General features: G+C 36.8%; 1 protein-coding gene across 1 annotated transcript in view; it reads left to right on the top strand.

The window, feature by feature from the left end:
• Positions 1-21,878, top strand: part of Bod1l1 (biorientation of chromosomes in cell division 1 like 1) — a 52,605-nt gene that overhangs the window by 28,408 nt on the left and 2,319 nt on the right. The window contains exons 11-25 of the mRNA XM_076865336.2: positions 1,422-1,486; positions 3,110-3,176; positions 4,319-4,362; positions 5,624-5,684; positions 7,368-7,414; positions 8,010-8,082; positions 9,125-9,204; positions 12,496-12,580; positions 12,942-13,015; positions 14,012-14,087; positions 14,182-14,216; positions 15,256-15,301; positions 18,065-18,114; positions 18,212-18,296; positions 18,690-18,843. Of these exons, the coding sequence (XP_076721451.1) occupies positions 1,422-1,486; positions 3,110-3,176; positions 4,319-4,362; positions 5,624-5,684; positions 7,368-7,414; positions 8,010-8,082; positions 9,125-9,204; positions 12,496-12,580; positions 12,942-13,015; positions 14,012-14,087; positions 14,182-14,216; positions 15,256-15,301; positions 18,065-18,114; positions 18,212-18,296; positions 18,690-18,843 (1,042 nt within the window). The remainder of the gene's footprint in view (positions 1-1,421; positions 1,487-3,109; positions 3,177-4,318; positions 4,363-5,623; positions 5,685-7,367; positions 7,415-8,009; positions 8,083-9,124; positions 9,205-12,495; positions 12,581-12,941; positions 13,016-14,011; positions 14,088-14,181; positions 14,217-15,255; positions 15,302-18,064; positions 18,115-18,211; positions 18,297-18,689; positions 18,844-21,878) is intronic.

Raw genomic sequence — 21,878 nt, 5'->3', positions numbered from 1 at the left:
CAAAATACTACTTTCTAGGTTCTGGACGTGCAAAGATAAATAGAGAATCTGGGAAGACAGCTACAAATTCAGCCATATATCATTACCAAGTTGGCAGTGACACTGAGGTGACAAGTACATAGAATACGGTGAAGTACTGAGAACTCAAAGAAAGCACATGGGCTAGACTTGAAGGCTCAGGGCATACTGACTTCTTTTCCACTCAGGCTGTATAAATTGTAGCATCCTAGACTTTTAAACTGGAACCAACCTTAGCTATCATCTAATGTAACCTCAGGAAACTGAGACCAGTAGGTTTAGTCCTATTCATTATAAGGACTCAGACAGGTGATATTAAGGGCTGAAATAAGTAACTTTAAAATTTTTCATTGAATTTAGCTTGGAGAAAATTGAATACTCTGGAAGTTTTTGACTCAGTCACTGCTAGTCTGTTGTTCTGTCCTCCCCTCCCCCCACCCCCAAAGAGAAAAAGTAGAAGCACTTTTAGCAAGAAAAAGTCTGCAAACTCTTGGAGAAAAGGTTTCTCTGGCAGTTTATGTGTGAGGCCGGAGAAGGAAACTGAAGAAACCACAGGCACAGAAGGACAGGGACAGAAAAGAAAGAGGCAAGACCCAGAGTCAAATTGAGTTTCCACCTGAGAAATTTTTCCTTGTTTTTTTGTCTGCCTTGCAGGATTTTTTTTTAATGTTTTTATTAGTGCATTATATTTATATATGATAGTGGGGTTCATTTGGACTTAATCATACATGCATGGAATGAAATTTACTTCATTCATTAGCACTTCCTCTTTCTGTCCCTCTCTCCGCTCTTCTCGTTCCTCTAGTCCGCTGGTCTTTGTTTTTTGTTTTTTAATTGGTGCTTTATAGATAAACTATAAAAGTGGAATTTACTGCAATATATTCATATATGGACATATCAAAATTTAGTAAGTTTTATTTCACAGTTTCTCCCTTTTACCATCCTGTCTCTGTCTCCCCCTTAATCCCCTCAGTTTTTTAACTTTACCATCAGTTTTGCTGTGTCAGCATGATACAAGTAAAGTGAATCTATTCATAAATCCTACCTTCTTTGTTGAGAAGTTTATAACATGTGTGTGTCTGTGTGTGTGTAGAACAAACAATAAAGATGACTGCATAAAAGTACTGGGAAAAGAGATGTCTCCACAAATAATATTTTTCATTTTTTCTGAGCAGCCATCTTACCATACAAGCAGGAAAGCTTTACTACCTCAAAATGAGTAAATGACCCTGCCTTTCATCCAGATCCTTTTCATTCAACATATTCTTTTCTGTTGCTTTGTACTTACTATAAAATAAACCAGCAAAGGAAGGTCTGCCAGACAACATTGTTGTTTGTTTTTTATTTAGAATGTATTTTGCAATCAAATTCTTAAATTATTTTAATGGTTTGGATTTCATTAGATAATGAAGAGTCTCCACCAAAAGTTTTGGGAGGATCAGAACTGGCAACCAACTTGAAAACTGAGGTATGGCTGATAATTTGATTATTGAGCTGTTAGTGGTTATGTGCCATTTTGTCATATATTCATCCATGTGTGTGTATACATGTGTATATATACACATACATATCAAATATATACATACCTAAGCAGCATATTGCTCCTATTCTTCCTGTATTTCTGACACTGAGTACCATTATTGCCATATCCTATGGGGAAGGATGGCTAAGAATCTCAATAAATATTACCATCATTAAGTCCATTTTCTCAAGCTTGAAACCCAGGAAGGAGTCAGTTTCAGTTTCTCTCTGTCGACCACGTTTACTCCATTGCCAATTCTTATAAGTTCCATTTCCAAATAGAACATGAACCATCTATTTTTATTTCTATAGCTATTGCCTTCATCTGAGCCACTGCCTCAGTAGCCACTCATTATGCTTCTACTCTAGCCCCTCCTCCAGTCTGTAATTCATGCAGACCCAAATTTAAAACTTAAAGAGTTAGCTACTGGGATTTGAACCCAGGGTGCTCTACAACTGAGCTACACCCTAGCCCTTTTTATTTTTTATTTTGAGACAAGGTCTCCCACGTTGCCAGGGCTAGTCTCAACCTTGAGATCTTCCTGCCTCAGCCTCCTGAGTAGCTGGGATTAAAGGTGTACATTACTATTTCCTGCAGTGTGGGTTGTCTTAACAAATTAGTCGGGTGCCGTGGCACATGCCTATAATCTCAGCGGTTTGGGAGGCTGAGACAGGTGGATTGCAAGTTCAAAACCAGCCTCAGCAAAAGCAAAGTACTAAGCAACTCAGTGAGACCCTGCCCCTAAATATAAAATACAGAATAGGGCTGGGGATGTGGCTCAGTGGTTGAATGCCTCTGAGTTCAATCCCTGGTACCAAAAAAAAAAAAGAAAAGAAAAAACAAAAAATTAAATCCTATCATTACTCTGCTTAAAATTCCAGTGGCTTCACATCACACTTAGAACAAAATCTTTTTTCTTTTTTTCCCTAATTGTGGCCTGGATACCTTATACAATTTAGTCTCCATGCCCCATTCCAGTCTGATTCTGTGGCACCCTCCAACTCTGTATGACAAGATAGCAGTGAATGTAGGGGTTACCAGGGCAGAGGGAGCATAACCTACCCAAAAGAAACAGTGGGCCAGAGACAGAAGGGCTTACAAGAGGACATTTGAGTGGGAACTCTGAGAGTATAATAGATGCTCACCATAAGAGAAAGCAAAGGAAGAGCCTTCCAGGCAAAGGGAGTTTATGTTCTAGATTCAGAGGGGGGGCCTGTGGCCTCCCAGGCTCTCAGTGACTTGGGGTGAGCTGTGGAGAGGTATAAACCTGATCAGGAAGGCTGGGTGTTGTGCTAAGTTGGAGTTTTACTTTTAAAGCAGTAGGAAAACCATCGATGGGTGAAAAATGAGATTAGATTGATTTTTCTTTCTTGCTTTGTTTGTAAAGGCTGATATATTCATTTTTCAGTTTTATATGAACTTGAAAGTGGGTTTTTATATTGTTTGAAGATTCTGGGGTTTTGTTTGTTTTTGTTTTTGTTTTTTATCTAATTCACTTGAGGCAAGTTTTACCTCCTTGTTGTAAAAAACCTCAGTTAACTTATTTTTATGGTGCTTTGGATTTTTTAGACATTTGTGCCTTCAGGGAAAAAGAAACATCAGGACATTCTGGCACCACCAGGAACTGTGTGTGGGGGTAAGCTCCTTTTAGCAGTTGTTCATATTGACTTTTCCTTACATATGTTTTTACTTTCATTGCATCTTAAAATCAATAGCTGATCCATAGTAAAACTCTGACAGGCTATGTGAATTTGCTTATCATTTTTTAAAACAGTCTAGAGGGAGTCTTTACTCCCCTACCCGCTTCTTCGGTACTGGGACTTGAACCAGTGGTGCTTTACCACTAAGGCACATCCCTAACCCTTTTTATTTTTCATTTTGAGATAGGATCTTGCTAAGCTGCCAAAGCTGGCTTTAAACTTGGTGATTCTACTTCCTCTGCCTCCTGAGTACCTGGTTGTATAGGCATGTGCCATCACACCGGGTCTTACTGTTTCACTTTTAATATATGCTTTTGTTTTTTTTTAGATATCAATCAATTTTATTTAAAGTAATTGCTTATATCTGATGTCTCCAAATAATGATGACATCAGGCAGTCCTGGAAGACCACATGAAGACTTGTTATATCATTCATGCTGAAGATGTCTAATCCAAAATTTGGACAGACACATTAGTTAAAATGTATATGGGTGTTTCATAGTTCAGATAATTAACATCTCTTATTAATCATCGAGAAGATAACATTTTTGAATTCTGAAATCCATTGTTCCCACAGTTATATTTCTGACTGCTTTTCTGTGTTTAGTTACAATTCAATAAGAGATGTATTTACGTAAAAGGAAGTTGTTTAAAAGAAAAATGTGTGTTCTGTCATTGTTGAGTAGAAACAGCAGACCTTATACTTTGAATCTCCAAATATAAACAGACCATTGCCATTTGAAGGGATAGGATCTAACTTGTCATTTGATGCCATTATTTTTAAATGAACCAGTGTTATTCTGCAGCTTAACAGTTGCATTAAGTCTCCACCTTTTTCCTAAGTTTCAGATCACCAAGATAGTTAAATCACTGTAGTGACTTAAAGGACCATTGCCATCATTACAAAAAGGCAGACAACATTAATTTCCATTGTTTTTCTAGTACTAGAAAATAATTTGTCAAAGTTTTATAATTCATGAAGGCCACTCTACGATCTTAATTACCCCGAAAATCTTTAAATTTGTTTCTCTGTAATTCAGAAACTATTTTTCTTATGTCTCATTTTTGTTTTTGAACAGCTGAACTACCGAAGGAGCCTACATTGATGAATGAATCCCTAAATGTAAGTAACTAATGGTTTTGATTTTGATGGTGGTAGTTATTCCATTTTGTTTGAGAGTGAGGAACAGATACCAAGTGGAGGGGTTGTCTGTGCATTTTTTGAGGACTTAGGAGGCCATTTGGTAACATGCTTACCACTAAAGTTCAACCTACTGCCAGCTGCTTTTTACTTTCTTTTCCCTGTTCACCTATAACCACCGATAAAGAAATCTGAACTTACTGGTTTTTAAAATTATAGTGGAATGAAAATTGTATCGCGATGTCTTAATTCATCCTGGTGCTATAGACAAACAGTTTTTAGTTTGAGAATTAAAGTTCACTTTATGATTTTAGAAAGCTTGTCTGAAGGTACTAAACCATAATTGCCATACATTCATATTTTTTCCCAGATGTGGCTCATAATCCCCTTTCATTCTTAAAAGAGTGTTATTTGTTGTTTTCATTTTTTGCCCTAACATATTTATAGAAAACCTTATTATCATTCCAGAGGTGAGCATTTTCTAAAACACTAGTAAATTGTTGATAGCCACCTTCTTCCCAAGGCTCTTAGAGGAGCTGGGAGAGCTTTAGTTACCGTCAGTCCTCATAGGATCATAACGTGTTCCTGTTCTATGACTGAACATTCAGACGCAGTGTGCTGGAAAGAAAAGGAAGGGCAGACAGAAAAGCCCCACTAGCACACTTCAGGTTTGCCCTCCAAAAGTTACAGAGATTCTAAATGAGACTGAAACCCACAGAACTCGCCAGTGTGTGCTCCCTCCTGTGTCGTCCATTCCCCATGACTTAGCAACCATCCTGTCCCCAGGTGAGCAAAACTTCTACACAGGCACAAAGTTCTGTAGCTACAACTTGGAATATCGTAGGATATTTTGAGACCTTCCTCTCAGTTTAAAATAAATAAAGTGGTATTGGCATGATTTACCTAGACAAATAATTATGACAAAATCCTTCAGAATTTTTAAATAAAGAAAAAAAGAATACCTTGAGAGTTCTTTGGAAGAGAAGGGAATTCAGAAAATGTTTTATTTTTTACTCTTTTGCCAAAGCCATTTTAAGGACAGAAGAATAAACACTGAGAGATGAGAGCTTTTAAACTGAAACAGTTTAGGAATAAATTAAAAAGAACATATACTCCAGTTCCTTTTGTTGTTTGCACAAACAGCCAGATTATTTAAATATCCCCCACACCCACCTTTTTTTTTTCTTGTTTTTAAACTTTTACTGAGACTATCCATAAGTAACCATTTATATTGTATATTTAGGTTGAAAATTCAGGATCAAGAGCAAATGAAGAAGTTCAGAATGAATCCTACATAAAATCAGGTGAGTTCATGAATTTCACAGTTGTCATCCCAACCCCTCCCTTACCCCGAGTACTAAGGATTGAACCCACTGAGCTACATATCCGGCCCTCCTTTTTTGGGGCGGTGGGGCGGGGACAGGGTCTTGTTGAATTGCTCACACTGACCTCAAACTTAAAATCCTCCTGCCTCTGCCTCCTGTAGTTGTGATTATAGACATATGCCATTATATCCAGCTTATCGTAGTCATTTTCAAATTAATTATATTTACCAGTTTTTGAGAGCCTTCTATGTGACAGGCTCTGTAATAGTTACTTCACTAATTTTCTCACTGAAATTTATAATCATTTGAAGTGAATGTTAAGCATTGCATATATCATTGAGTAAACTAAGGCTTGTTGACTTGTTCAAAGCCACACAGCTTAGAAGTGTGGTATCTTGCCTTAAGTAGCTACTTGAATTTTGCCAGTAATCTCACAATGGACTCAAGGTACAAAATCCATAGTCCCCTCTGGTTGTACCATAGAAATCTAGAAGTTTTGTCCTATATACTCAACAGAACATTTGTTAACTTCTAACAGGTAGTCTCAAATGTAGTAGCCGATCAAGGACATCACATTTATGTGGATCTTCTCCCAGAGGTCTCATTACAGACAATGTGTAGAGGCCCCAACTCCAGAGAGATCATTTTCTTCTCAACCACAAGATAGGATTTTATTGGTTCTCTGAGAATGGGGAACAAGGAAGGGTCTGTTCATCATACACAAATTTTATAGCATATCATTTAAAACAAAAATAATGCAGTGATAGTTATAAGCACCTGTATGTCCAGAGCCTAGTTTAATCAATGTTAACATGTAGCATATTTGATTTCCACATCTCTTAAAAATGTTACAAATGTAGTAAAATCCCCTTACCACCCCTTCCCAGTTACAGTGTCTTTCCCTGTTATCGCACTCTAACAGGAAGCACTATTTGCATTTAAAGAATTTCTAGTTTCATAAATAATATGCAGCATATGTTGCCTTGTTTAATTGAATGGTAACATATTATATAAACCATCTCCATGTTATTTACTCACTTGGCAATATGTTCTGAGATTTTTTTCCTATTTACTTATGTAACACTAGTTATTTAAATTGCTAGTTACTATTCCATTGTGGGCAGCATATGCCGTTGTTATTTATTGCTTCTTTTGCTGGTAGACATTTAGGTTCTCCATTATTTTTCTAAATACAGAGAGTGCTGCTTTGCTTACTGTTGGGCTTGATCCTCAGAATATACGCAGTGCACCTCTGTCTCTAGCATGGTACTATTCTCTTACAGGCAGCTCTCTAGTGTACTGAGTATGCTAAATTGTGTCCAGGTTGTGTACTGATATTACGCTGCTGCAACACAAACTGAAAGGAAAAGGCCTTGACATTGACTATGTTAAAATTCAGTGTTGTTACCCTGGACATGTTACTTCCCTCCTTGAGCCCAGTTTACTGATGTCTAACAATGGCAGAAACTGGAACTTACCTGACAGCATCAAAAATTATATGTGAACTATAGCAGTGCTACATAACATTACTGTTACTCTGTAAAATTTCCAAGTCAGTTTTTTCCCCACCCCATCCCCCACATATACCCCTAAAATAAGTATTAGAATGAAAAATATGTAAGTATTTAACATATTTTCTTCATTGTTGTATTTATCACTCAGGGATATCCAGTGGCGGGAAAGATAACACAGAAGCAAACTCTAAAGAGGTATGTTTTCATAATAAAGCATCTCGTGTTTTAAATGTAATATTTTCATCTGTACACAAAAGTGTTAGAAAGGTTTTAATTATTTATAATATTAAATGGATGTAATACAGGTTCTGCATATCACTTGTATCTGTGTGCTGTTAAAATATTTAGGTAATTTCACAGGTCTCAGGATTATTTGGACACATCCATGTTATATGGTCAAAATCTGTCTTCATATGCTGTCTTTCATCAACCACAAGAAGCCCATTTTTAATGGGCCCTGTCAATTAAATTATGATATGCCATTGATGTAAGAGATAGCTTATCTTCAGAAATGATAAAATAAGAAAATTTTAAAAATTTATTTTAGAATTGTTGAAATGTAATATGTTACCACAGCCATATTTGAATGTTCTATATGGATTTACATTCAAAACCAGAAAGACTGAAGATTAGAAAATTAGTGTAATTCAAGTCTAGATGCCAAAAATGCTATTTGAGGTTCTTTTCTTAAAATTAATATAGAAATTTATTCCAAAGGAATAAGTTTATTCCATGTCAGTTGATTTGGTCAAGATGCTATTGCCTTTAATATAATCATTCTTAATTCCAGGTCGAAGAGGAAGAAAGGCATATTCCTAAAAGAAAAAGAAAGAAGCATTATGCTTCCTCAGAAGATGAACTGGGTATTTAGAATATATATACATATATATATTATAGACATCTTTTAAAAAATCACATTATTTGGCAGTCAAAAGAGTAAGCCAATAACAGAATCCTTGAGGGTATCAACTATTTAGTTCACAACTCTGGAGGCTAGTGGTGTCTTTACACTGCCAGGATCTCTACAGGCTGGTGAAGCACTTTAGCTCCTCTGCTTCAAACTGTTGATTTTTTCATGTCCATAACAGTGCCATCAGCTGGAACTTCCTGCAGTGATGGAAATGTTCCATGCTTACTTTGTTAGTACAGGAGCTACTAGTCACATGTAGCTGTTCAGCACATCATTGTGATTAGTGTGAATAAAAGAATGAATTTTTGATTTTAAATTTTAGTAGCTACATGTGACTAACTTTATTGGCCAGTATAGGGACCTTTCTACTCAAATACCTGCCACAAAGTAGAAATTCAATAAATACTTATTCAGTGACTATAAGAAAAAATGATAATTAAGTGCTTTTTTAGCTATTTTATAGTGATTTATTCAGTTCATATTATATTCAGGTACTATCATGTACATTTCCCATTTTTCATAGTATTTCAGTGAGTTAGGTATTATTGCCGTTTAATAAAGAAGAAATTAAGGTTCTGAGAATCTAACTTTACTTCTACCAACCAAATCCAATTCCAGAGCCCAACCACTAAGCTGTGCCTCTTAGGTGGTAACTCATCCAGGAAATTAAAGTTAAGGTATCTCTGGGAACTGTGTGTGCACTTAACCCTCTCCATAGAACTGCTGCTTTGTTGATACCTTGTGAGCATTTAGGAATTTTTTATGTTATGCTTTATTTATTTATTTATTTATTTATTTATTTTACTTTGCCAGGGCCAAAGGCCAATGCTTGATGCTGAAATCACATGACATTGTAAATACATTCAGAATAATTTTTTACTTCATTGTGTCCCAAGCCTAAAAAAGAACTTTTGAACTGTCTTAAAATAGAACTGTGCATGTCATTTTTCATTTAGCTTTTATTCCTTTGTGATTCTGTCTAAACTGATTTACAGATGATAATTCAGATGTCCTGGATTCCAGAATAGAAACAGCACAGAGACAGTGCTCTGGAGCGGAACCACAAGACACAAAGGTATTTTTTCTACATATTAATTTTAAGTTAGGGATAGCCTAATTACATCACTGTGAATACTTATGGTAGTATTGTTTCATTCTTGAATCCCTTTTACTTTATGTATACCTAACAATAATCCCCCACAAAAAAAGAGCAGATGTTATACTTTATAATTCTTAAATTGCAAGATTATGTTAATGTCACAGTTCAGAATAATGGTTGTTTGGGGTTTTGCTCAGTAATATTATTGATTTCTTAAGGCTTCCAGGTGCTTTCATTGCAGATGTACCAAAATACTGAAATACAGTGATGTGTGTATTACTTTAAATGTTAATATTATACCTTCCCTTTTGCTTGCCTCCTGCCCCTAAAATACAGGGATTTCCCCAAGGTCAGCTTCCTTACCACCTTTTCCTAGGGTCCTGTTTTTCTCTTATGACTCAAGAGAAGTTCACAAACTTTTATTTCTGCTTCTGCCCATATTTCCCCTCTTCCTGCTAGACACAATATCTTTATTTAGGGTATTTTTCCATTTCTGAGACTTGTTACTCTGAAACTTTATATTGTGTATTCAGACTAGCTCCATCTCCTCCTCTCTTTCTCTATTTTCTTCCACCTTGTTACAAAAGTATTTAAGTCAGATCATTATTAAATACTTCCCAACTAAAAAAGGAAAATGGCCTATTCTCATAAATCCTGGTGAATTATAGTCGAAGGAATAAACAACTTTTAATCCATTCCTTACTGCCCTTTCCAGAAGAGGAATTGTGAGATAATACTTCTAAATTTGAAGAGATGCAGATTGAAAGGGTATCTCTTTATTTTTCCTTCAGTTTCACGTATGTTTTTTAATTTTAAATTTAAGCAAAATAAGTCAGCTTGTCTCATCAAAAATTGTGTACACAGATAATATTTTCAGTATTAGAATGTTTCTTACATGGAAAGCTGTCTGTAATAACATTTATTTCATATCACATTTAGTGTTAATAGTAATTTTTATATACTAGGTTGGGAGTGATTTTATCATTCCTGTTATAGCTTTCCACATAATCAGAATGTATCTCTTTATAAAAGGAATAACATCATTACTCTAAAATGTGTATGCCAAGACTAAAAGAAGACTGAAATTGAATATGTGAAAAAAATGTAGGCATTGGAGAAGTCATAATAGGGAATAAAAGTGAGTTGTTTGCATGTCCTCAGGATCTGATTAAGTCCTAAGGGGCCAGAGGTTGGGTCTTAAAAGGACCACCTCAAGGACTGAAATGCAGTTCATTCAATGGTTTGAAAATTTCTGGGCAGAACTTCTTCAACCCAGGACATAAAAATACTGTAGGTGTTCTTGCTACACTGAAAGCAGGAATCCCCCAAATTCCTGCTTGCTCCAACCCCCAACATACAAACTCACTTTTTTTTTTTTTTCTTGGTGCTGGGGATTGAACCAGGGCTTTGTGCATGTGAGGCAAGCACTCTACCAACTGATCTATATCCCCAGCCCACAAACTCACTCTTCCCCATCCCTGCTCTCTTGCTTAAAGAAATTCTAGACTGAAAATCATAATGTGCCTTAGTCAGTGTTTATAAGATCAGAGAAAATAATTTGCTGTCTGTAATAGCATTTATTTCATATCACATTTAGTGTAAATAGTAAAGTTCTGGCTTTCCCTAGGGACTGATATTCCATTCTCTAAACCATATCATTCCAAGGATGGTGTAGAATGAACCATTGAGGTGTATGATAAAATGGTAGAACCACTATTTATATCAGCCTTTTATTCAAAAACAAACAAATCTCTAATAATATTTATTGTACAGATTGGACCTGATGTCCTCACTTGCAGCAACATTATCTCTGATATCATGTCAGTCATGCACCATAATTGCATGTCTTGGTCCTGGCGATGTAGTACTTTCAAGGTACCATAAGGAAAGTGGGAGCTCCATAATACAGAGGACTTGAAAATAATTTCTTCAGTTCTTTATTCACTTTCAACATTTTATGATTGGATAGTTTACAGATGCTCAGTTGAAGGAATTTGCAGAATCTGTTAAATTAGTTTTAATTGAGGGACTGAGGTTGTGTCTCAGTGGTAGAGTGCTCACCTAGCATGCATGCAGCACTTGGTTCGATCCTCAGCGCCACATTAAAAAAAAAGATATTGTGTCCACCTTAAAAAAAATTAGTTTTAATTGAACTGACCATTCCAAAATAGACACAGAATGAAGATTTCTGCAAGACAAACCATAAGACAAAAATAACATTTATAACACAGGTACAAATACATAAGAGAAATGGCTGAACTGACACTTAGTGTTACTAGGAAGTAACAGAAACTCTTTGTCATCGTCAATGCTAGGTACAAAGAACCAGCATGAAATAGGCAAAAAAAATTCAAATGTTTAAGGAAAAGTGTGTGAAATGTGGATGTTAAATGGATGTATTTGCTTTCATATTTATACCCCTTCAAATGCTGGCTAAATCAAAACCCAGTGACATTGAAAATCTCTGAAGGGAAGTGTCAGGTGAGGGCATTTCTTTGTAGACCCTTTGGTATTTTTAATCAGGAGAACCTCTTCAAAAATAAGTAATATTAAAAGTAATTGAGGGCCAGGGGCGAACCTCAAGGGTAGAGTCTTTGCCTGGTATGTGTGAGGCCCTGAGTTTGAGTCCCAAAAGTAAATAATAATAATAATAATAAATAGAAATGAAGATTTATAATTCTTTGTAAGGACTGTTAAATAAAATTAAGGCTTTAGTTTTTAAATTTATCCTGATCTCATCCTATTTTATATAGTTTTGTTTGCATACTATATTTGTTTTATTTGAATGAAACACTTTGGTATTTCATGCTCAAAACCTTTTGTGGTTAAGGGTATATCACTGTTCTATGTTAGCACCTTGAAATACTCAGAAATCCCTTTGGCACCTTACAATTTGTCCCTTCCCCACAATCCTTTCCTCCACCACTTCACAAAGAAAAAAAGCTGTTGCCAATTTCTATGTGTTCTTTCTTTGTAGTTTCTCTCAAAGGAAAGAGAACAGCATTTTCCATTCTGCAGGGGAAAAGAAATACAACCTTGCTATTTTATGGTTGAGCCTGATCTCATGCTTTTCTGCCTTCAGAATCTATTTCTTTTTTTAAAATCTCACTAGCATCAATAATAGTTGCTTTTTAAAAGCCATTTTCCAACTAATTGTCCTAAAAAACATCAAGGAAATTGTTTTTGAAATAGAAAGGAAAACTTTGGAGAGGATGAGTGGAAGCAGAGTTGTTTGAAGATGAATCCTCTTGTTTAACTTCTCTATAGGAAGAAAACTCTGGAGACTTGGAGGAATTATCCAGAACAAGTTTCAAGACAAACAGCAGTGCGTCAAGGGCCGTAGAAGAAAAAGGTGAGTTATAACATATACTGGGATAAATTGAGAGATTAAAACTTCAAAGCAACCGGCATCTTCTCACTGAGCTTTGCCCCTCAAAAATGTCTATTTTGCTCATTTGCTTTCTCTGTGTAATACCGTACCTCATGCTTAAGGTTAATAAGGTTGGGAATTATTTTTTTTAAATTGATCCTGCTCTACCCAAAGTGTAATGCTTTGCTCTTAACCAAACTCAGGCTTATTGATTTTGATAGTGGAAGCATGTAAATGACGTGTGTGCGCGCGTGCAGCCACGACAGTGCAGGTCCCCTGGATGAGTACCCCTGTGGGCATTGGTAAAGGCTGACTCTTGTACTGAGCCCTGCCTTTTCTGCAGATGAACTTAGCAGCAGTGAGGCTACTAGTGAAAAGACAGAGCAGAATGAAGATGATAGCATCAAATCACAGGAGGTGAGAAATGCTTTTCATGTTTATTTGCTCAGAATTGTTTAAGTACTAAAACCAGATTGAATGTGCAGAATAGTGTTACCAAGGGTTTTTCCTAAGTATTTTTGAAAGAGCTTTACTTTCTTAGTGCAGTGAGACACCATTACATAGCATGCATTTTATCAGTGTCATTATGATTAATTTTGTTCATCTTTGTTTCATCAGAACATTTTTGTAAGACCTACTTTTGTCATGGTCACATAGGGTCAGTCCAGCACTACAACAGTGGCAATGAAAAGTTTCTGGCCCTGAAGCTTAACACTGCCAGGCCAGGTACCAGGACAGGGCAGCAGCAGGAGGTTTCCAAATCCATGGAATCCAGCCAGGCAGAAATGGGAACAGCATCAGGGTGGGCCAAGGGGGACCCAGTTTTATGAAGCAATGTCCTGGGAGGATACAGGAGCAGACAGACCACATCAGCCCTATCTTCTATATAGGCCCATCAGGTTTCAGGGAGCCCATGAGACAGAACTCCTTAAGCCCAGGACACAGTCTGTACACTAGCCAGGTCTAGATAACCATTGCTGACTTTGCTCGTTTTTAATAGTTCCTTTTGTTTTTTCATACTTTCATATAAGAAATTCAGTGGACCCCTTTCTTTTTTATATGAAATAAAATTTGTTCACAAGTAACTTGAACTAAACCGCAATTCAAATGGGATTTATATAGCTTTTACAAAAGTAAGAGGTGATACCAGCACTTATCTCCATTACCTCATCCTCTCAACATCCTCACCTCTCTCTGGATCCCAAGGCAGTTATCAGAATCCGGTGAGGGAACTACAATGAGAGAAATAAACACTACACCCAACACATCTCTTTCACATCACAAAGTTGAAATTTAAACACTCTTAGGAGGGAACTCTAAGTCTCAGGTTGAGAAAACAAACTGTATAATAGAGGATAAAATTGTTCTTTTGTTGCTGTTTTGTTTTGTTTTGTTTTTTTAATTCTCCCTTAGGAAGATCAGCCGATAATTATTAAAAGGAAAAGAGGAAGACCTCGTAAATACCCTGTAGAAACAGCATTAAAAACGAGTAGGTATTTGGAGTGTTTTAAGTTCATACACGGGTGAATTCTTAAACACATCTGTTAAATGGATATTTTTGGTTTTTGTTTTGTTTTCTTTAGAAGACGACTCCAAAACAGATACTGGCATTGCCACTGTAAGTACCTATAAAACATAAAAACAAACTTTTCAAGGCTCTTGGCCTTGAAAGGGCACACTTCAATATCTAGTATTTTGAACTACTTTTTTTTTTTTTTTTTTTTTTAAGTATTTGAAAAGCTTTAAAAGATTTTCTTAAACATGGGCAACCATTTAAATGTTTTGGCTAGTAGCAGAATCATATAAATGGGGTTTTATTAGCTGTTCTTTGGTTTCATTCCTTCCTCCCTAAAGAGTTTGGTCATGTGAAAATTATATATTGGAACTTAGCTTCTTATGGTTACCCTTAGCTAAAATATAGAAATTTGCTGTTTTATGATTTTGAGATGGTAACTTTTTATGAAGATCTCTGACATGTCTTGCCATCTTACTGCTTTCTGTGGAATTATTTTTATACTAAAATGTATACTGGTTCCAGTGCAGAAGAATTCTCAGCAATAGTTTATCTTTTTGAATTTTTTTTTTTATCTTTGACCCTAAAGTGTATGCACACTGAAATCATGGTGTCAAGATCTCACTGTATGCAATTCAGTGACAGCACTATTAGGAGGATAGACACATGGCCACTGACCTAACATGAACACTTGGAATGCCCAGCTCAGCTTTACCACTCATCATACCAGACCTATGATTCACACCAGTCAGGGGACCCTCTGGAAATGCAGTTCCTTGGCTGTAAAGTGATGCAATGATACCTGCAATACTTCTCATAGAATTATAATAAAATGAAAAGAAACCAGAGAACCAATGTGAATGTATTTACCAACATGGAAAATGAATTGCTGACTCTAGGAAATATTAACCACAGTGGCCACTGTGGTTGCATGCAGTACCCATTCTTCAGCTTGCAGCAGGGTGACTGGGGAAGGGACTGGTTGCCAAGACTGTGTTCGGAAGCATGGGCATCTAGCTGCAGAAAATGGGTCCCAAACATTCTATCTGTGTAATAAGTAGAAAGTTTAAATCTTCTTTCCATTATAGATTGCCTTTCTATATGATAAACTCCTGGTTTCGGTTTTTTCTTCGTTTAAACTTAGGTAGAACAATCTCCACCTAGCAGCAAACTGAAAGTGATACAAACAGGTATGTACCTGGAGCACCTAGCTCTGTGTATGCTGCAAGGAATTGGTATGCTTTCAGTTCTTTCACAGAAAATTTTTTTTAAACTCTTTTTTTTATAATTTTTTTTTATTTTATTTATTTATTTATTTATTTATTTTTACGTGTAGATGGACACAACACAATGTCTTTATTTTTATGTAGTCCTGAGAATCGAACCTGGGTCCCGCCCATGCTAGGAGAGCACTCTACCACTGAGCCACAATTCCAGCCCCTCTTTCACAGAAAGTTTCAAACTGATTTCCTAAGTAAATGTTTTTCCCTTGGTGAGCAGGAAGGCTGGCTTCTGGAAAAGGCTTTAGACTTTAATTCTGTTCATCAGTAAAATGAGTGGGCTGCTTAGTAAAAATAATTGTTTGTATAGCATGAGAGAATATACTTATGGTCTATTTCTTTGATCTGAGTCTTTCTGTGTTAAGAACCCTGGAGGGCCATCCTAGAGGAAGGTAAAGGCAATTGAAGGCAAAACACTGGAGGCACTGCATCCACAGGAAGAGCCTGTACTGAAGGATCCCACCAGATGTGTTGGATTTGTATAGGGAAGAAATAGATGAGCTGCCTGGGATTGGGCAGTTACCAGAAAGGCACACATTCAGCTCAAGAGCCTGCTGATCTCAGAGGAATCATAATTTTGAAGCAGCCTGTTCAATTTCCAGAGCCCAGGACACAAGAGATAAAATGTTAGAAATATTTTTGCCCTCATTCCAAGAAGAAAAAATGTTCCAAAATCTTGACAATCTTTAGCTCCACATGGTAGAATGAGGAAAACATTCCTTACTGTTTAGCCTGCTGCATACATTTTCCAGATTCTTTAAAATGAGTATACATTAATTTCATGGTTTAAAATTTTGTATTTTTATGCAAGAAGAACACTGGTGGACTCTAAAGCATTGACATAAGCAAAAAGGATGAGAGGGACAGCTATTTTATATCAGCTAATTTAGGAACGTATGTATTCTGATCAGCAAGATAAAGCAAAGTATAATACCTGTATAAAATGTTTTTCCACATTCAACTATGTGTGAGTTTGTGTTATACTTCAATTTTTCTTGTCTCTTGGTAAGTTAAGGTTCATTTCTTCCTCCTGTATGCTTGGCAAGCATAATAGCACTGACCTGCATCCCCAGCTCTTTTTATTTCAAGACATGGTCTCATTAAATTTCCTATACTGGCCTCAAACTTGTGATCCTCCTGCCTAAACCTCCTAAGTATCTGGAATAACAAGCATGTATCACCACACCCAGCTATGCTTGGTTTTTAACCAGTTTTAATTTATAATTAATATATTAAATCCATACAAAAAATCTTCATAACTTGAATGTTCTTTAAAGACCAACTTAAGCTTTGTGAGGTTGTTATTTGACAGTAGTTTTCTGAATCTGGGTAGTGATGACCAAATTAAAACAGACTTCTTTGTTGGCCTTGTTATCAGATTAACTTTTCCTCTTCTTTGTAATATAATATATTGAACTTGCAGAGAAAGGCAATTAATACAGTCTTCATAATTACTAAGTACCTTTGAGTTTTTGTCATCTAAAAACATGCCTTATTTGTAGCTTCAAAGCATGTACATGAGCTAAATCTTCATTTTTCTTACCAAAGTACATTCTCAGAAAATCATAACATTTACCAAAAACAAATGCATCATGAATAGGCATACACAACCTTACAAAAAGGCTTGTAATGCATAACTTTTTTAATTGCTGTTAACATCCTTAATCAGAAATCTGAAATGCTCCAAAATTCGAAAATTTTCAAGTGCTGGCATGACATTATAAGTGGATAATTCTACACCTAATTTCATGTGACAGGTCACAGTCAAAACACAGGTGCACTAAAAATGATGCATAAAATTACCTTTAGAAGAAAGGAGAAAGCGCGTGAAAACTTACCTTAAAGAAATATCAGTAAAACTGCCAGCTAGCTTCTTATATACACCTGATGTTATCACTTTTAAAAACCCACACACAAGCATAGTTGTCTCTATCAATATGGCCTTCACAAATAAAATTGTCTTCCCCAGTTATAATAAATAATATTTTGAGAAATTTGTGCATTAAGATGGCATTTCTTTTAGGAATTCATCCTCAAATTGCAATGCTTCTTTTTGTCCTCTGTTGTCATTTTTATATTATGTTATTTGAAGAAACATGAAATTCTATACTTTTTGGATATATGTATGTATAAGGTATATTTGAAATATAAATGAATTTCATGTTTAGACTTGGGTCCTATCCCCAAGATATCTCATTATGTATGAAATCTGAAAACACTTCTAATTCCAAGCATTTCAGATAAGGAATGCCTATCCTGTATGTGATCCTGGATTGCATGCATTTCCTGGTGTGTCTTAGAGGTTCCCTACACACCTTTTTTTCCTGCCTTTCTGGGTTCAGAGCATATGAGTTTACTGTAAGGAACCATAAAGATAGTCTAACCCAACTCCAATCTTACATATGAAAACATTGAGGCTCATAAATTGTAAATAATTGGCTTCGGTCACAACTTATAGGTTGCAAATCTGAAATGAAAACTTTGCTTTCCTAACTTACATTCTGACATGCTTTCTGCTAGGTGTTCTGATGCTTTATCTAACTGGTATAAAATAATGATAAATTGTATAACAGTGCATTAAATAGCATTGGTGCATTAACAGATAATAACTAGACTATTAAAATTAATTTTTAGTAATAAAATACTAATGCAAAGATTTTCCTTTTTTTAAAGATGAATCCAATAAAGAAACAGCTAACCTACAAGAAAGAGGTATAAGCAATGTAAGTGTTAGTTTTCTTATCAAGATGCATCCTTTAGGAAAAATCTTACTAAATGATCAGTTGACCATCCTTTCAACTTTAATTTTATTACTCCTAGGACGATGGTGATGAGAAAACTGTAGCAAGTGCACGTCGGAGAGGAAGGAAGCCCAAGCGTTCGCTCACGCTGTCAGATGATGCTGGTATGTCTCTAATTATACTTCAGAATCACCTTTTTTTAAGAGTTTTTCCTTGAACAAGGAAAATCCAGTGGGGTACAGCTTGTATTAATATTGTGTAAATATGTGTGAAATGGCTCTGATCCCATGTCAGAAATGGTACATCCCAGATGCTTTTCTCAGAATATGTGATTTTTTCATGAATGTTGGCTGTGAGCTGCATAAGTAAACTATCCCAAATGTGTTTGAGATTAAGTTAAACAGTTGTGAATTGCAAGTGCTAAGACTAAAAGGAAGTGGAAAACCACTTCTTTTGCCTCCAAGTCCCCAATATCCTAACTTCTATACTCCATGACTCTCCTTTGGAAGTGTCTTTGGGAATTGTACAATCCAGGTGTTATCCTTCTCTCTGAACAGAATTCTCAGAACCAGAAAGAAAACGCCAGAAATCAGTTTCTGAAGCAACTGAGGACAAAAAAGATCAGGAGTCTGATGAGGAAGAGGAAGAAGAGGAAGAGGATGAGCCCCCTGGAGCCACCACAAGATCTACCACAAGATCAGAGGCTCAGAGGTGATGGGGGCAGCTAAGAGCTGCCAGGCACTTTCACCAGCTTCTCCACCCAGAAAGAGTTCTTAGTTTTCTTTCATTTTATCTTCAGCAGAGGGCACATGATCTCACCCTTCTCTTATTCTGCACCTTCTTGAAGAACCCATTTTCTTTTTTTCTTGGTCCTGGGGATTAAACCCAGAGTGCTTCCCTGCTGAGCTATATCCCTAGCCCTTTATTTATATATATTTATTTATTTGTTTGTTTTTTCTAGAGGCTGGGGATATAGTCAATGGTAATGCCTCTCTTGAGTTCAATCCCCAGTACCCCTCACCAAAAGTAATTCTTTAAAACTCATACTTAACTTATATAATCTGGATAAACCACCTGGATAATCACTGTTCTTCCCAATGTACTTAAGGAACTTGTAGTTTATAAATGGATTCTTTTCTCTTTGGCTTAGATTACCTGGCTTTAGTTGATTGGTTCCAAGGCTATGGCGTCGTCTTCATAATTTTAGATTATCAGGTGGGATGGGCTCTCAATGGTGCTCGAGTCCTAGGCCTTCAGTGGCTGAACCACTGTTTGAGCAGTTCTCTGCTCTTGGTCTTCCTTTTCTTGCACATACTTTAGGCAGGGGAAGTCACTTCCTTCTTAGCATTCTCTTCCTTGTGTTCAGTAGAAGCTGGTATTCTGGTAGCTTCTACTGTTCTAGTTCTTTGGGGGCCTTGTAGTATTTTCTCTTAAGTATTTAAGGGCAACTTCCAGGTCTTCTTATTTTAAACCTCCTTATCCCTGTTTTCTCCTTTCTACTTGTAGTCTATTTAAAGCAAATGTCCTACACCAAGTGGGTCTAGTGAATTCAGAAGAGGATTGTCCCATCTTGTGAATTCTGTTTTTCAGTATGCATACGAAGTACTTGCCTCAGACTGAACCATACCCCCCTAAACAAGTTCTTTTTCTTAGAGCTTTTATTGGTAATTTATCTTCCATTATCTGATTTCTTTCTTATGCTGTTGACTTTTGGAGACCTGAACACTTAGCCCTCTCAATTGTGCTTTCATTAATCTAGGCCCATTATTCTACTCCAGTGAGCTGTTTTGGTATCTCTATTTTATCAACCAATATATTTTCTATTTTTCACAGATTCATCTTAAAATAAGTCATGACAAAATATCATGCACAGTAAAAGCCAGGATAGAGCCATGCAAGTAGTGTTGGTCCTGGGTGACATCAAGGTCTACTTAATAGCGATGGTCAGGAAAGCCAACAGTTTTTCTGCTTTTGATCCCCATTTTGCCTCCCCACTCTCCTGTGCACAAAGAGCCTCATCCTTTCTAGATAGTCCCAAGGATGGGAGTATTCAGTGCTGCCAGTGTTTCTATAATCTGTTTCAGAAAGCATCATAGAGAGCCATCTACACGAGCAACCTCCAAACTTGGCAGCCCAGAAACAGTTTCTCCTAGAAATCACCAAAAATTAGCAAAAGAGAAGTTATCTACCAGCAAAATAGTGACCCTCCCCCATTAGGAAGGTGATTCCCTGCTTACGCTTCAAGTCATGTTTAAGCCCTGAGACTATTTTTGGTAGAGTAATGCTTTGTTCCAAATTTTTGTCTCTCCAAATAACTGTCTTTGGGGATCCTTGGTTTCAAAGAAGACTAAGAACGGCTACAGAAGGTGTCTTCAGTGGGTTTGCCACCAGGCCACGCTACACAGGCTCATCCTTTACACTTGTAAGCCTTGTTGTGGATTCCCGTCTACCATCACCAAAGGCAAGGCGTGTTTTCTCCAAGTGGCCCCAGGTCTAGTGCTTGGTTAAATCCGCACTGTGTGGTGGAGCATCATACATCTTGCTTAGCTAGAGCCTTGCAGAGGTTAAGAGGTGACAAAGCATCTACTTTCAGACACAGCCACCTGCCAGCTGCACCTTCCACTGCAGCCTGGTTGATCTCCCAGCTTCACAGGTTGTGCCAAGTCCTATCTCTTTGCCCTAGCTTGTGCCTTGGCAGGTTTGTCCCCACTGCTGATAAGGTAGGTCCCCCTAGTAAGCAGGTTCTTCCCCTTCTTCAAGTCCCTCTTCTGCAGAGTGCCCTCCGCACATGCTTCAGCCTGTTCTCTTCTCTCCTTCCTATTGTACTTTCAGTCAGTACTGGGCAGTTGCTGACATGGCATTGTTTTCCCCCTCGGGGCTATTTCTTCCTTGAGATCTTATTTTGTGTGCTCTATAGCATTTAAGAACAAAAGATTGTTCAAATGTATTGCTATATTTTGATATCTCTTGCCACAATTTGATATTCATAGAATACTTGCATACATGTTTATGCTCTTATCCCTGTGTCTTACAAAGGAAAGCAGATTTTCTCATTATCTCCTGGAAGATCTGGGTGCATACTTCTTGAAATTGAATTTGTAGAGGAATCACCTGGTGAAAATACAGATTGCAATTCTCTAGGTCTTGGGTAGGCTAAGATTATCTGACTAACAGTTTCCCAGGTAACCAGTGCCACTGGTCACAGACCACACTCTCCATTGGAAAGAAAGGGTGTGGGTGACCTACTGAACTCCCACAGAAGGAAGATGCAGTCTGACTCACAGCTCTTCTCTGATCACATGTGATCATTGTCTTTCCTGGACACAATTTGAAGTAGTTATTAGCAAACACTGCTTCTTATTCTCTATGCATGGGTAGGAAACATGCCAGAACCATATTGTCTGAGACAATATTAAAATTTATAAGCAACTGTTTTTTATGCCAGTAAAGTTCCAGTTCTCCCTATTCTGCAGTTTTGGCTTTCCTAGTCTTTTCATTCATTGGCAGAAATGTGTTGCTTATTCCTTGTGTGGAGCATTGTACTAAGCATTGGAGTTAGAAAAATTAATAAATCTTAACATCCAACCTGGGTAAACATCTAATCTATTGGGAAAGATATAAAAAAAAGCATTCAAAGTCTTACATATAACTTTATTTTATTTATTTGCTTCTTAAGTGGTGCTGAGGATCGAACCCAGTGCCTCATTCATGCTAGGCAAGTGCTCTACCACTGAGCTATAGCCCCA

This window comes from Callospermophilus lateralis, chromosome 8 (assembly GCF_048772815.1).
Source record: "Callospermophilus lateralis isolate mCalLat2 chromosome 8, mCalLat2.hap1, whole genome shotgun sequence".
NCBI lineage: Eukaryota > Metazoa > Chordata > Mammalia > Rodentia > Sciuridae > Callospermophilus > Callospermophilus lateralis.
This window is presented reverse-complemented; position numbering and strand designations above follow the sequence as displayed.